This window comes from Triturus cristatus, chromosome 3_2 (genome assembly GCF_964204655.1).
Source record: "Triturus cristatus chromosome 3_2, aTriCri1.1, whole genome shotgun sequence".
In the NCBI taxonomy this organism is placed as follows: domain Eukaryota; kingdom Metazoa; phylum Chordata; class Amphibia; order Caudata; family Salamandridae; genus Triturus; species Triturus cristatus.
In genome coordinates this window covers 437,964,562-437,980,799 of record NC_140584.1, presented here as the reverse complement: position 1 = coordinate 437,980,799, position 16,238 = coordinate 437,964,562, and the positions used below count along the sequence as shown (strand labels likewise).

At 44.9% G+C, this 16,238-nt stretch overlaps 1 protein-coding gene across 1 annotated transcript in view; it reads right to left on the bottom strand.

The window, feature by feature from the left end:
• The window catches only part of CSMD2 (CUB and Sushi multiple domains 2), a 1,634,099-nt gene that overhangs the window by 288,906 nt on the left and 1,328,955 nt on the right, over positions 1–16,238 (bottom strand). Inside the window, exons 26-27 of the mRNA XM_085648024.1 lie at positions 15,522–15,724; positions 3,538–3,729 (exon numbers count right to left, since the gene is read on the bottom strand). Of these exons, the coding sequence (XP_085504150.1) occupies positions 3,538–3,729; positions 15,522–15,724 (395 nt within the window). The remainder of the gene's footprint in view (positions 1–3,537; positions 3,730–15,521; positions 15,725–16,238) is intronic.

The following is a 16,238-nucleotide window of genomic DNA, read 5'->3' as shown; positions in this document are numbered from 1 at the left end:
GTACTACATGCTCTGCGTTGTCTTATTTTCTCATTCGTTTACTCATTCATTCTCATCCACTAGTTTATTCACTCGCTGAGTCACACTCACTCGTCCCAAAAATGTGGCAGCAACAGCAGAGAAAGTTAAGACAATGGGACAAGATGAGATGTCTTTAATCTCCTGACACTCGCATGGCAAGCCCTATTTTTTAATCCATAACCAACATTTAAGCGTCTCGCCCTAGAGAGAGGCCCAGCTGAAGAGCTGATGGAGTTGGTCAATTACATAGATTATAAGGCTCTAGAGATCTTTGGGTACATCTTTGAGTCACAGTTCCAAATACCAGCAGCGCCAAGTCTACACAAACACACACATATACATACACACACACACATATACACACATTAACACACACAAACGCCCCACTCCCCCAAAACAAACAAACCAACACACTACTGGGTCCAGTGTGTAAACAAGTTGAGCATCTGACTATCGATTCAATTGCTTTATTTGGCAAAAGGTCCATTAAGCAGGATGTGTTTCGACCTTATTGTGGGTCTTAATTATATGCACATCAGGAGCGGGCAGATACAATGCTTTGGAATGCTAAATTCATAAACAGTGAGGAAGGACTCCACATGGACTCTTCAGAAATTATAGTTCAAGGACCACAATGTCCATAATGCAATGCAGCTGGTCATGCACACCCACTATGTCCTTCCCCATTACTCCTTTCAAAGAAAATACACATAATCTTCCAGCCTCGAAGAAATCAAAATTCATATATGCACCTACACATTATAACCATAACATAATATACCATGAATGATGGTATGTACGGTTCTGATCAAAGAAATAGAATATATGTTTAGTGGGCAGTAAGTACCGTTATTTGCCCAATATACAATGATTCTGTGGCTACAGGAGCCTGTTTCCTGTCTCTTTCGGTTTCTGGGAGCATCTCTCTAGGTGGCGTCAAGTAAACAAGAAAGACAGTACCTGTGGGCAGGAATTAAGGTCACTTTGCCCTTGAATCATGGCTCCTCTGATGATCTTTTTGGAGCAGGGACTATGACATTGTGGAACGCTGTTGTGATGTACAAGGAATGGGTATACCGCCATAATGTCGACTATAGAATACCGTTGGTCCAAAATATTGGGAAAGCAAGCTTGTACAGGTAAGCATTGTTCATTATACTGAACTCCGCGTAGATATACCTTGATGATATATATATTTTGGCCTCATTGGCATATTCTTCAAGGAGGATTAATGTTGCTCCATATATAAAAAATATATAGATCATAGATACTGTGCACAAACCAAACTGACTTGTCCCTCGGTTCGTACTTTGAAATACCCCTCAATGCAGTGAAATAATTCAATATACTTATCTGAATCTCTTACAGTATTGTTAAATAATTAAAACTGTTTTTTGAATTGTAAAGGCTCAATCATGTTTTTAGATGACGTACGCTCTGTGATTTACATGCCTAATATTTCAGGGGTTCGGCCGTCTTGATTGGCTGTAGCTCGGCTCTGGTCATTTACGAGCTCGGTTGACCACTTCAGTGTCCCATTGCTGACTGCGCTCCTGAGCAAATTCCATTGCGCCATGTTTAAACCGACAGTCATCTGCCAGCACTCGAACCTGAATGTCACCTATACGACGATCATCTATTACCTTTTGGATTCGTTTTAGGTAATGACTTGATCACTTCCAAATATACACGACTAACTTCTTCCAAGGAACCTCCATTCTGTGTAGAACTTGACTAAGTTGCCTTCCAAGCGGCTGTCTTTCCCCAGACCAACCAGACTTTTAGTGGTTTTTGTAAAAATCCCAGGAGGTGTGCTATGGTACACAGCAGCCGCTGAAAACAGCTGCAGTGGAAGCTAATATTTTAAACTCGAATGTGTGATTGTTGCTCAATGAAAACAACAGCGCGAGGAACTCTGTGTAATACAAGAGCCCTAGCCATCCAACACCGTAAAACGTAGTCGGCCATTACATAGTGAATCATTAGTCTTTGGCTCAATTGAGCGATACCTATATCACGAGGACTAGCCTTAGGCACAAAAAAAAGAAAAAAAATCACAACCAGCTTACTTTTCCTTGCCTTGGAATTGGTTTTCCACACACGAAATGGAAGCCAACCAGCCAGTGTGTAATCAGCTGCTGCATTTTCCATTTCTTTATTTTATGGGCTCAGCGGACTGAGTTTATATGTTTTGGAAACATAACGCGCTCTTTAATGAGCTTCTTTTATGGGATTCTGAGCTGTCCAGAGGTCGACACAGGAATATCTCCTTCACCGCGCGCAGCTTTTCCCTTAAACAGATCTGCAAGCTTTCTTTAAAAACGTATGTATACCTCACAAAGTGTGCAAAGTAAAATAGGAAATGTTTTGCAGCAGAAAAAATACATTAAATATTATTTTAAGTGGGAGAATTCTCCGAATTTTATTTTTCAGAAAACAATCCCACAAGGCATTTAAAAAAAAACAAAAAAACGTGTCTGTTGTCAATAAAAAAAATAATTTCTCATTCCCTTAGACAAAAGTCAAAAATAAGAGCAATACCTTTATACCTAGGCCAAGCCATGCAACATCAAACCAATAACCCTTCAGAATGCTTTTTTAGAGTCTGGAAATGTCCCGATTTTCCCAAAGACCTACTGCCCGAGCACAGACAGCACACGCATGTCGCCTGAGTGCCAGGGTTCACAGAAATGGGCCGGCCAGGCCTTTTATTCCAGCGCCCATTTCTCCGGGGGGACGGGGACTGGGGACGTTGAAATCCCAGGGCCGCTCCTGGAGCCTCTGTCACTGCCCCCACCTCCTCGAGGTCAAATGCAGCAGGCACAAGGGGTGGTGGTGGAGGTTTGGAGGGGGGGAGAGGGAGGGTGGTGGGGAGCATCAAGACAGAGAGAGATAGTGAGAAATAGAAGTAGACAGTGGGAAGGTAGAGAAAGTCACCAGAGTGTGAATGGAAGAGAGGGAATGGATGGAAATAGAGAGATGGCAGGAGGAGATGAGGGGAGTGGGCTGTTTTAAATATGTTTGCCAGGGCTGCTTTAGCTTCCGCAGTCCGACCCTAATCAGACAACCATCTTTGCAAGCTCAGTGGACACTTTGCACTGCTGAAGGTCTAAATGGGACCAGCAGTGTACACTTTCAGCAGTGTGGTACTTTAACACCAAGAAAATGTGAAAAGAGGGCACGCACCTAGAGCACACATTGTGCATTCTCCAGTGCATACTTGCAAAGTGTAGGCCACACTTACCTGCTGAAGCATACAATAGAGGCGGAGAGAGTGGGGAGCACCTGCGATGATGAGGGGAGCAGCCGCACTGATGCTGCAGGTCCTAACAGTCCAGCTGTATTGTGTACATTATTCCATGCCTAAGTAATACACAACTTTTTGTCCCTCCAAATTTGACTCAGTCAGTTCACAGGTTCATGACTGGATGAAAGCTGTTTGGTGACACTTGCACTTTGGCAATTTCCCGATGCGTGGCGCGCTGGTTACCTGAATGTACCACTGCCTAAGCTCACCTGTGCATGTCGGTGGGTCTGGATCCCAGAAGAAGCGGTCTTCGATCTGCACACAACTGATCTTGGCTTCTCCTTCCAGGATATACCCTGGATCGCACTGAAAGACGATGGAATCACCCGCGTCCCTGCTACCTCCACTCCTGGTGCCGTTTGGGGGGGTTCCGGGGTCGTTGCAGGAGGTGGCTGTGGAAACTGAGAAAAGTAAACCAAGTTTAATGATGAGTGACTGCAATTGGTAGTATCCACTCTGCTCACTAGTATCTTAGCGAACACAGAAACAGGGGAGCATACACACCAGGAGCTTGTGGACACAGCTTTCAATAGCGCGTCGGCCAAACACAGACGGACTTTCCATCAGAATCACATGGAATGGGATCAAGGGAGAGGCTGTGCAAGGATCATGGGCAGGAAGAAGTCAAGGTAGAAAGCAAGGGAGTACAGGATCGGACCAAAGGAAAGTAACATGGCGTGAAGCGTTGTAAGAAAAGGTGAATAGCTGTAGCCAAGGAGAGGAAGAAAAGAGACTTAACAGAGCTTGGCCCAGTGGCACAGTGGACTAAAACACCCAATGCAGGGATCTGTGCTTGGCCCAGTGACCACAAGGAGGCAAAGGAAAGGGGCAGCATATGGTAACAGGGAGAAGGTGGAGGTAATGCAGGCCAGGGTTCAAAGCAGAGGGGGACCTAGGGCTTGTGCATAAAGAGGTTACAGCGGAGCAGGTAACGGTCAACGTTGTAGCAATATAGGTCAAAGAAAGCCAAAGTGAGAGAAGTAAGAGGAGGCCAGCAGTGAGGGGAACAAAAGGTGAGTCAGACTAAAGCAGCTGGTTACAGAAAGTCAAGAGTCATGGACAAAGCAGAGGGGCCCAATAGGACGCCGGATGAGGGATAAGAAAGAGGTACTGGTTAGAGAGCGTGGTAGGAGAGCGATGTAATTGAATGGCAAGGTTGGATCACAATGTTTAAAAGGAGGTCAGGGGCGCAAAAAGATTAAACAGGATTACAGATGAGAGCCAAAGGACATCTACAGTTGGAGCAGAAGAAAGTAAGTTGAGGCCAGTGGTGGGAGCAGAAGGAGGTAAGGAAGGCAGGAAGAAAACAGGAGTTAAAAGTGGTGTACAAAAAGGTAACTGTCAGACAAAGGAGTAATGGAATATCTCTTTTGATACGCCATACGAAACCGCTATAAGGGGACCACTTGACTATTTGTTGCAATCTGGGGCCGTATTACACATTATCGTTTGCGCCGGCCGCAAACAATGATAATGCGCCTTGTCCCCTTCGCCGCGGGGCAAATTCCGCCGCGGTGTGAGCGGGGTTGGGCGTGGCACTCCCGTACTCAGGATGGCCCCCGGCCGTCATAAATCACGGTGGGCCTGTGCTCATGTCGGCCGGGAGCCGTCTGATCTCCGCCCATTGAATAATTCTCTCGCACAGGTGGGGAATTAATACCGTGTGGGCAGAGCGGCAACGTTCGGACAGCTTCCGGCCGTCATGAGCACACGCCTACTGTGACTCATGACGGCCGGGAGTCGTCATGAGCACTCAAGGAGTTAATGTGGTGAATGCACTGCCCCCAGGGCAGCTGCAAACTCGCGCTGCCCTGGGGGCAGTACATTTATGTGAAAACATGGAGCACTAAGCTGGCTGCAGCGCCTGCACTTTACAAGGGGATTACAGATCCCTTTGCAGGGGGGTGCAGTCACTGACTGCACCCGCCTGCAAGGGGATGTCTGGGGGGCCGGGGGACCCCCTTTAATCCCTGCAGAGGGCTGCTGTCAGGAGGCGCACTGAAAGTGCGCCACATTTTAAATGGCACAGTCAGTGCACCTCCTGCAGGCTTCTTTGACTCTGCACCCCTGTCAGTAATATGGCACAGGTGCAGAGTCAAAGGAACTCCCTAATTTGCATAGGGCACGACCATGAGGGTATCACTGGTGCATTAAGTGCGCCAGCCCTATCGGTATAATAGAAGGGGGCGCACAAGTGTCTGTACCCCCTTCTATAATACCAAAGCACCTCGGGGGTGCACAAAACGGGCGCAAATGCCTGCTGCGCCCCCTCTGCACCTTCTGTAATATGGCCCCATATCTGCTGTACTGCTGACAGAGAACTCCGAACCCCCCAGTGATGACAACTCCTAAAGGTCTATGCCCTGAGCACGCTCGCTTGTACCCGGACTCTGCTCACAGCGCTCTCCTCTGTCTCTCTGGAGGGTCCCTATAAAAGCTGCACCTAAATAAGTTGTCCATGCTGAAATATCACATTACTGATGACAGAAGCAGTCTAGTTTAGTTGCTGTAAAGCTAGATATCCCTTCTTACTGGTTCCAGAGCACACTTTCACATACCACATTAAGAAACATCGCGTGTGCAATCCTGAAGCATCATCAATGCGGCCATGCTCCCTGCGAGCAGCCGGTGCCATGGTCAGAGGCTACAACAGATCATGTGACACATACTCCTATCAGTTGGGCTCAATGGCCAGAGCGAGGTCCGCGACGTAACCCTTGCCATATAAACTCATGCATTATCCTTGTATTTGTCACAGTGGAATTCCCCACATATTAATAATCTCAACTTTGAGCTGATCAAGATTCACTTTAGCACAAATCAAAATGTGTTTAATTGGCAGCTTGACAATTTTGTGAAGATGAAAATTCTTCAAATAAATGGGGAAGGGGTGGAAGTGAGGTGGAATAGTTGGTGATGGGGGTAGAAAAGGAAGACGCAGTTGGATAAACAGAAGAAGGTGGAACTGGGAGAAAAAACCTACCAAAAAATAATACTAATTGTATTGTCTTGCAGCACTTGCACAATACTTATTACCCACATGTGGGAAGCTGACGTGCTCACTCACACAGAAAGCAAGCTCATGTATGGTGTGTGGTGGGGAAGGTGTTGTTTTTCTTTGGAGTCTATATGAGAAGTGTCATCCGTGATAACCCTGAGGTACTGCTGCCGTGTTATGGGACGCAGAGCCTGGCAATGTGAAGGGTGAGGGTATGTGAGAGACACGTGCAAATTAGAATTATAATAAGGACTAACCAGCTTAGCCACAGGGGCAGTACGTTTCTGTGTGTGTGTACACCAAAAAGTGGGGGCAATCAGAGAAGGCCCAGTAATCCATACAGTGCCATGTTTTCGGATGAGTAAAAATATACAAAAAGGGCAAAAATTGAGAATTAGTGACACAAGGAGGAGCCATGCACCATCGTATTTATTTATTTAATTGTTTCTTTATTTGTAAAAAGGAAGGGAACTCTCTTCAAATGAAAATAATACCAAGCAAAAATAAACTAGCAGGCAATATTATTATTAATAGTATGTATAACTAATACTAGTTCATGAAAAAGTTGAAAGTTGCTAGGGGCCATTTCTTGTTCCTTTTACCCTACAATGTATACTACTAGACTATCAACGTTTTAATATTGTAGTACAAAAATATCCTACACAGAATATTAACTATAAACATATTTTGAAGTTAAGTATACATAGGTAAATATAGATTGAATATATTTCACATCACTTATATGTAAAGTGACAACATATATATCTTAAAGGTATGTAGACCTGGAGTTAATAATAGTAAACCTACACATACCTCTATATGGTTAACTTCACAATATTCTGGTACTCGATGCTCTGGCTAAGATATTTTAGTAGCACCACATTTTATGTATTTAGATTCTGACATACAACCAATGTAAGCACTTGACCCGTCACCTAGATATAAGTATGGTGAAAAACACACCCAACATAAGAACTGTAGACAGTCTTCAAATCTGTGTTGTGGAGAGAAATGCACTATTACCATCCCTGCTGGGGATGATTAATGCTGCCGCTGAACCAGCATATTCACCCACAGATGTTTCTTCTGCCAACCTGAGGGTGGACATGGCTTACAACTGTACACCGCTGTCACAGAGTACATTTTGGACATATTGATGTGGAGCAAATGCGGTTGCCTCCAAAGGAAAATGACCAAGAATGAGACCATTATGTTTGAGTATCAGATCAAGGGCCAGGGTTACTCATTTCACCCGCTTCCTCATTTCATGGACTCTTGTGGTATCAACTCAACAATGTGAAAGTCTCTGGGTACAATCACATACGAAGACCACTCTGGGATTCCCATCGACAAAGCAGTCAAGAGATATTATTTCAAACTGAACTCTGTGAAGATTTGACCTTAAATCCCACTGGAGCACTGGTCCATGGAGAACACCTAATTGCCAATTCTGCAATAGTTCATGCCATTTCTTTCAGTATGCGGTACAATAAATTCTGGGACCATCTACAATGAGCACTAAATGGTAAATTAGGCCCACCTGAGACCTTAAAAGAAACAATCACACCAATGCCAGCCTAGGCTCCCAGTAGGATTTTTCCATCAATTTGCTTTTCTGACAAAATTATCATTGCGAATAATAAGTAAAGGTTATTTTTGTGCACCACCCCATACATCAGTTATGTTGCTGTGAAAAGCAGAAAATAAGAGAAGTTAATATAGGCAAATTTAATTGAACTCCAGACGATTCCAAAATGTATCATTGTGTGCTAGTGGCCCAAAAAAAGTTCAAACGCTTAGCATGAACACAGGGGAGGGGTGCGAGGAAGATGGTTTGAGGAGTGTGTGTGTACTGGGTGTTTCTTTGACCAGGTCTCTTCAGCTCTTGACCTGCAGGTAAGACAAATTAGATGCTCGTCTTTTCTAGTTAGTGTAGAATATTTGTTGGGTTTGCAACGGTGGCTGGCATGGCTCGCGGGTGGCAAGAAGGCGGGTCGCAGGTTGCATGGGAGGGTCACGCATATTTAGGAAAAAAAATACATTACAAAAAAAATCAAATAAACTTACCTTTGCGCCGGATCCCGCGTCATCACTCCTGCTCTTCTCCGTCTCGGACGAAAGCACAGCCAGGTTCCACTGACCAATCACAATGCTGCAATGCAGTGTTGTGATTGGTAGGCACCCAGAATCCCTTGACCAAGCACAACACTGCAATGTAGCGTTGTGAATGGTTTTGAGCATCCTGGTTGGACGCTCAACCAGGGAATGGGATCCTGGGCTTGTTCTCCATGCAGGCTGTAATGCAGCCTGCATGGAGAACGTGGAAAGTGCGCCTGACTCATTTGGGCGGCCCAAGAGGGCCGACCAAACAGTTATTGCGCACTTAGGAGTGGGCAAACTACTCCTCCCCTGCCCTGCTCCGAGAGGAGAGCAGACCCGCCCACCCGCCCGCCTGACCGCAAAAGCAGCAGGAAGCATTAAATGATGATAACTTAAAGTTATTATCATTTAATGCTTCTTCTTCTCACTGCTTAAAAGCAGCGGGGCGATTCTCCTCCGCCATACTGGAGGAGCCGCCACTGCATGTTTTTTGATGAATTCTTGAGATTCCAAGATGCATCTAGGTGCACTGCAGAAGAGCCTTCATTCGTTCATTCATTCTTGGCGGTAGGAAAGCCTGCTGGCAGCCACTTTGATCCCTGTGGTCTTCGCCCATGCAGCAAGACATCGCAGCCACCACCTTCAAAGTGGCAAACAGTCACTCTATTTCATTCAGTCCTTTCCCTTGTTCCTTGCCCCAGGTGAAGCTGCCAAAAAAATTGACTTTTTGCTTCTGAGAGGGAAATTGTTAGGGCAGCGTAAAGTAGCTTCTGGCAACAGCCGGATCAAAAGTGCTCCAGCAAGCAGGTTGATATACAGCCTTGCAAGGTCCTGTTTACTTACTAAAACCTGGGCAGTTGCTAATCCTGCATGGCATTTTGTATGATCCCGTGTCAAACATAGGCTGTTAAGTACACTGACACAGCCGACAGCAGCAATGGCTGCCGAGCGTAGCCGGGGCTCAGTGTATAGACAGGGTAAACAGACTGACCTTTCCGGATATCCACTCTCGCGCCCAGGGGATAAAAGGCAGTCAGTACTGGTTGCTCTAAATAGCAAATACATTTTAGACAATGGGAAAAAGCGCCAATGTTTCCTTTCGCCCTTCACTTTTTTTCTATTTCCTCAGTCAGCAAGGATTGATGCCCCGGAGACAGAGATGGACATCAGTGGGAATTCCTAATAGGTCACGGCATCCGATTGACATGCAGAGTTTGGACATATGGCTGATACGTAACTGCCCCAGCCTCGACTGACATTTGAAAACCTGAATTTCTGGGAATTCCAGATTTCAAGTAGTCCTATCCATACCTGACTGGTTAAAATAATGCATCCCACAGTTAGGCAAGCCCATTCATAGAGTTGCCCAACACATTTGGAAAAAATCACAGTTATTCCTCCGATGAGTCATGTATGCAAGAATCATACCCTAAAGCATGGAACGGGTGGGATGAGATTTCAGCTCAGATCCAACTGTCCTTCATGCGAGTGGGGAATACAAGACACACGCACCCGTGCATTTGAGGAATTTCCTTGCTATTGCCTGCCACAAGTGCAATGCTATTGATACTCGTCACTCAGATTTGCAGTGATTTCACAGGGATGTGGCTTCCATTGGTGCAGCAGGTGAAGTGGCACCAGGGCCAAGAGGCCTAAAGGACCCAGTGAACCGTGACTTCTGCTGTATTTCACTGTTCAAACAGGGGCATGGGGGCCCATTTCCTTCCTTCCCCTCGGGCCCATGACACACTGACTATGTGACTGCACTGCAATTCCACGCTTTTAGAAGCTAAGACAGCCAAGGGTTATAGCTTTCTGATGCATAATCATCTTAGAAGACAATGCTTCCAAGGTGGTGCAGAGAATATGTAACTTTTAGACCAGGAGAAACTAGCCAAAGCTATCTTTCATACATAAATTACGCAATACCTTCGTGCTTGTTCGGACAAAACACTGGTGTCTCTGCAAACATTACTACTCATGCAACACCGTAACAGACAGAAGGATACTCCGCAGATTTTGATATTGCAGGACAGCCATATGCTTCTATGACGGTGAAGCGCTTCCCAAGCATACACATACACAGTGATAAGAAACAGTGGATCCTGTACTCAAACCTATGGAGAGAGTAACAGAGACTCAGGTCTCTGCGACTCTCAGAATTGTGCAGGGCCTTAAGCCTTTATGCTTCTAAGACATGAGAGCTACTCAGAGAAAGGACTGCCAGAGGCTAAAGGGGAGCTTGTATTCAAATTTATGTAAACTGTACTACAGGTTCATACTTCTGAGATAGCAGACCCAGAGCATAAGTCCTAAAAAAAGAAGTGGGGTGCTAACCAAGATAGTCAGTATGCAAGTGACATCATGGTGCATGACATCACAGTATGTAACATTATGGCATGTGGCATCGCATGTGGCGTTGCAGGATGTGACGTCACAGGAAAAGGGCATCACAAACCATGACCTCACAGGAAGTGACATCACAAGAAGTGACATCAGATCTTAAGACCTCCCACATATGTTTACCAGGTCTATCATGAGTACATCTGAGCGCATTATGAGAGCTAAACAATGAGATTTTGCGTCAGAGTTGTGCCAAAAAAGTAATGCAACCCCAACGCAAAATCTGGATCTTAACTTAAACATTTTTTTTTAAACTCTGCCGCAAAGAAACTGGCAACAAGGAAAAACATGTCATTAAATCTATTTTACTCAATTGTTTGCAAAGTATGCATCCTATAATCTCTCAGAGGGTTAAAGCACTGGCTGTAGAGATATGTTGTTGCCCAGAAAAGCTCAGGGAATAATAATAATAATGGAAAGATAACTCCTGTGGTTAACACATTTGCTGGAGAGATCTATGTTTTATCTAGTCCCAGTTTTAATTCAAAGTAGCTTGGAGGATTAATATATCTCCTTCAAAGCATGTCATGTATTATGCAGGTGGAAGATTTTTATTTTATGTAGCTAGGTAAGTAGGTTACTGCTTTTAACACCGACATCCTTTTGTTACTTGCTGCTAATAAATTTAAATCTTTCTAATATAGAAACTTTGAGCTATGAAGGACATGTGACTACTATACCATGTAACCCTAACAGTTTTATGTAACACAGCCTGCATATTGATTTACACACTTGTGTGATTTATTGTCAATGTATTATGTGTACATGTGATGTAAAGAGCTCCTACACCCTGCATGCAGATCAGTAGCACTAAAAAATAAATTATAATAAATTGTGGCATTTTAATTGCTATTTGCATAAATTTAACGACAAACCAGCACATCTGACATTCGTATAGTGCATGGGTATCGCTTATATAGGGGCCTGAATAAAGTCAAAAGCATGTCTCCCTTGAGTACTTTCTGAAGTACTAACAAGCTGTGTGCCTTTGCGTCCCCTCCATTGTGTTTGCATTCAGGGGTGAAGCTCCAGATATCTCTCAGCCAGGATACTCCAACAAAAGGATGCCTAATAGCCCCTTAACTTTGGCCTTTGTATGGGCCCAGCTGGAACCTGAAAAATCCTCTCCCTTTCCGCATGCTGCTGCTCGGAATAAAAGCAGACAATGTGCAGGCGCTGCTGAATGTGTCCCGGTGTCTGAAAATTAAACAGGGACCAGCTCAGCATATTTCTGTGGATGCTAAATTCTTGGCATGGTAGATGGCATCCATCCTGTGAAAATAGTGGTAGACGCCGTCTACCCGCATGCACCCTCAAACCGTACCCTGAGCAGACCTATGCCTCTGACACACAATAGTTCAAAGATCATGCCAGGCCCCAATGTGTCCCTTTACATGTATTGAGTTGGCACCGTGGGCTCATCCTTCTGAGACAGCAGACTATCCTGGAGGATACATAGGTGTTACAGTCCCTTATAAGCAGAAGAGCTCAAAGCGAGTTAATAGACCTGGTCATACTGGGCACACACACACCCATCACACAAGAGTACAGATTCACACTTCTGAGACAGCAGACCTACTCCTCAGGACGCCCAGCTCTTGCAGCGCCATGGAAGAGCGGTTCGCAGCAGACAGATGAGCTATCCTTATGGATACATAGCTCTTACAGCGCCGTGACAGACAGCAGGTCTGCCCATGAGGGCAGCAGACGAGCTATCTTGAAGATGCACAGCAATGATAGAAGCATGAGGCAGCACAGTTGCCCTCTGAAACTACCCCTGAAGGTACATTTCTTAGAAGGACGTGATAGCAGAGCTACCCTCGAAGGCGCATTGCTCTTAAAGGGCTACAATGGCAGAACTACTGGGGAAGGTATACAGTACTTCTATGGCCACGGGAGAGAGTAAACCTCCCCCAGTGTATACACAATTATTACTGAGCTGCAAGAGATGGTAGAGCTACCCCTGAGGATATACCGCTTTTACAGTGCCACCAAAGATGGTACAGATGCCCTCAAGAAACACATCACTTATAGGGTCATGGCCGATTGTAAAGCTGCCCCTGAGGATACACCAACTCTTACAAGACCCTGACAGACAGGCGAGCGTCCTCTGAGGATACACAACTCTTACAGGGCCAAGCCAGGTTGTACAGCTGCCCATGAAGATACACGGCTCTCTACGCAGCGCGCTCTGGCAACGCAGAGCTATCGCTAGCATTAATGCAAGTGCTGTGAAGCAACATAACGCGGACTGATCTCAATACATTTTGGAATTTAGCTAACAAACAAATGTCTTAAAATAGCACCCCAAGAGGAGGAAATGACGTGCACAGCTGCATGCGTTCAATCCCAATGCCACATTACAGGCCCAGAAATTCAAAGCGGAGTTATCTCAGCCATTTTAGGAATGCAGCTCCAGAGATCAGTAAATGGAATGCATTTTTAGCCACTGAAGGGATGGGGGAGCGAAACAGGATTATCTCCTCTCTAGCTGCTGACACATTGAAATCTTTTTGATTGCATTCCTGCCGTTATGAGAAAGGAGGCTCCAAAGAGGCTCCAGTGGAATACAAATTGAATCTCTTCTAAAACCGCGATAATTCATTTTGTTTCGTCCCCCTGCTCGTTTTAGACAGCGTGAGTGTCATCAGATTGGGCGAGTTTGATATCACGGTTCCTCCGCTTGGCGGGAAACGGACAGGGAAGGGGAGGCGCGGGAAAGGCTCAACAGAGCGCCCCAATCTGAAGGCCTCATCTCCATGAGAGAAGAACCGGGGAAACAGAAGAGGACCCTTCATCGTGGAGCAATCTGAGTTTGAAAGGGTGCTCCTCCCGGAGTCCAACTCTCTTTCAAAATGGATGCTTCGGGGGTTAAACCGATATGGCGGTGGTGGCGGGGGGCTGGTGCTAAAACTCCTTTTTGAGTTCCTACATTCTAGGTAGGGAAAATTACCCTCATAAATCCAATGAAATTCAAAATAACATTGTCTTACCAAAGACAGATACATTAATAAGGTAGATCAGGGTCCATTATAATGAATTACATTACATAAGTTTTGCGCTTTACAACTAAACCCACATTCCTCCGCCCATCCTCAAATTCACATGATCCGAATTGGCAAAAAAATCCTTGGAAACCAGGATGGGTCTACTAAAAAAAAGCTCAAATTATTACCTTTGAAGCGTGCATTTTTAAAGGGTAGTGTTATTTATTCGAAACATTTTCATTTGTGTGTGCTGCTTTACCACTATTACGTGTTTTGTTTTCTAAAAGTGATTGGTACTAAATTATATAAATGCTACAATACAGCACCACCTGATGGGTGCTACCCAGCTAAAACAGGAGGGAAGTGAGTTGCACATTAGCCTGGTTCACTTTCAGACTGTGGAGCTCGGGTGATATGAACAGATGCTGAGCTTGGTGTGTGCAACAAGAGCCTGGTCCATTTCAATGGTGGTTGTGAGTGTTTTCTCTTACCAGCTTCTGAATTCATTGTGCATTCACACCAGAATGCACCTTCAAATGGAGGGCCATCATTAGGGGCTGCCATGCTTATCTTGTCATCAGCTATTATTTTTTTTAATGGGTGGCGGTGAGAATCAGTCACTGTGGGCTTAGGGCTGACAGTACTGCATGACATGATGTCTGTGCAGAGCGCTGAGAACCAGGAAGTTTCCAAAATATTAAAGGGACAGTCATTTTTGTCTCTTTATGAGGACTGAACAGGAATGATTGTGCTAACTGTTCCCTCCTCCTCACCCCCGCACAACCCCGTTCGCGACCTCTCACCCCTAAGTGTCATAATTGAAAATAATCAGGCCCAGTAAGATTGTCTTTATTTTTGACATACAAAGACTCAGGGGCAGCCCCTAGCACCTCTCTCTGGCCCCAAAAAGCAGTTCTCTTGTGCCTCTCTAAGAAACAGACTTTCCAATAAGAGCTCTGCATTTACATAACAAGGGTAAGCTACATTTGGTCTTATCCCTGGGACATGACTTTGCAATGGTGAATTTAACACAAGTGTAACTTTGAGATGTATGCTAATTGAATATACTAGTGATCATTTTTTTTAGTTTTTGAGATTTGTTCATTTTTGTTTGTTTTATGGAGACAGTCGACTCGGAAATAATGTTAAAGATGGCAGCAGCAATAAAAAAATGGACGCCAAAAATGTAGAACTAGACTTTGACAAGAGCAATAAAGCGATGCCCTTCCTAATACAAACTAGGCCCACCCATCATATTACGTGAAGGAACATCATTGATATTCAGAAACCTGTCAATTATTGTTTTAGCAATCAGGAAAGCGACATCCTACAAATAAATAATTATGAGCAATATTGATACATTTGTGACGCCATCAGCAATGCGACTAAACAACACAAAGCACAATAAACGGAATCAACCCCTACATTACAAACAGCTGAAAGCAATAAATAAATACTTTGTATAATCATTATTTCGACAGCTCGTGTCATAAAAGCTATAAAAATGGCATTTTGTATTAAAAAGATAATTGGTAAGCACTTCGTAAAGCCCCATGTTAAAAAATAGATATATACGAACAGTCTATCCTGGTGCGCAACTGCAACCAGGGTACAAAATGCAATTTCACAAAACAGCAATACACATTTTCAATCCAGAGCAAGAGACGAAGACTCAAAGAAGAAGGCAGTTCACGCAGACGCATACCAGAGAAGTGGACGGCAAAGCCCTGCTTGCTGGTGAAGAAGTCAGTGCTGAACCGCATGGTGACAGAGCTGAAGGTGCTGTGGATGTCGCTGGGTAAATTGGAGCCACTGATCTCCCGCAGGAGGATCCCAGTGTCCATGGCGCCATCCCAAATCCTCAGGACATCATGAACCTCTTCAGTGTGGAAAACAATGAAGTGAAGCCTGGGAGAGGAGAATAAAAGTTCAGATTGAAATTACACTGTAGAGCAAGCCACTTAAAACTAGGACGTAGAGTCCGCAACATTCCAAAATAGTTTCCTTTATGAGAAAAAGATCACAACCAAAAGTGATGGCATGGCAGAAAGTGGTGACAAAGAAGGAAGTAATGCCAGTGCAGAAAGTGATCACATGGGTGGAATGCAAGCCCCTGCAACCCTGTGACGCGGGGGGCAACCATTCAGGGGGGGCTTCTCAACCCTTCAAAGGGGCCCTGATTTAGCCCAAGGCCAATGAATAATTGTGATATATGGAAAACCCATGGCCCCCTCATTACATTTTGAAGGAGGGGCCATCATTTGGCATTATGCCACTGAGTGACTGGCATGGCAGGAAGTGATGGAATGGCATCCTTACATTATCTCTCTCTATGTTTCTCATTGTGATGCTTCAAGTGACTCCTACAATTATAGCACTTTAGAGGCCACCCCCCACCCCTGTTCCTCCCTTCAGCACTCTC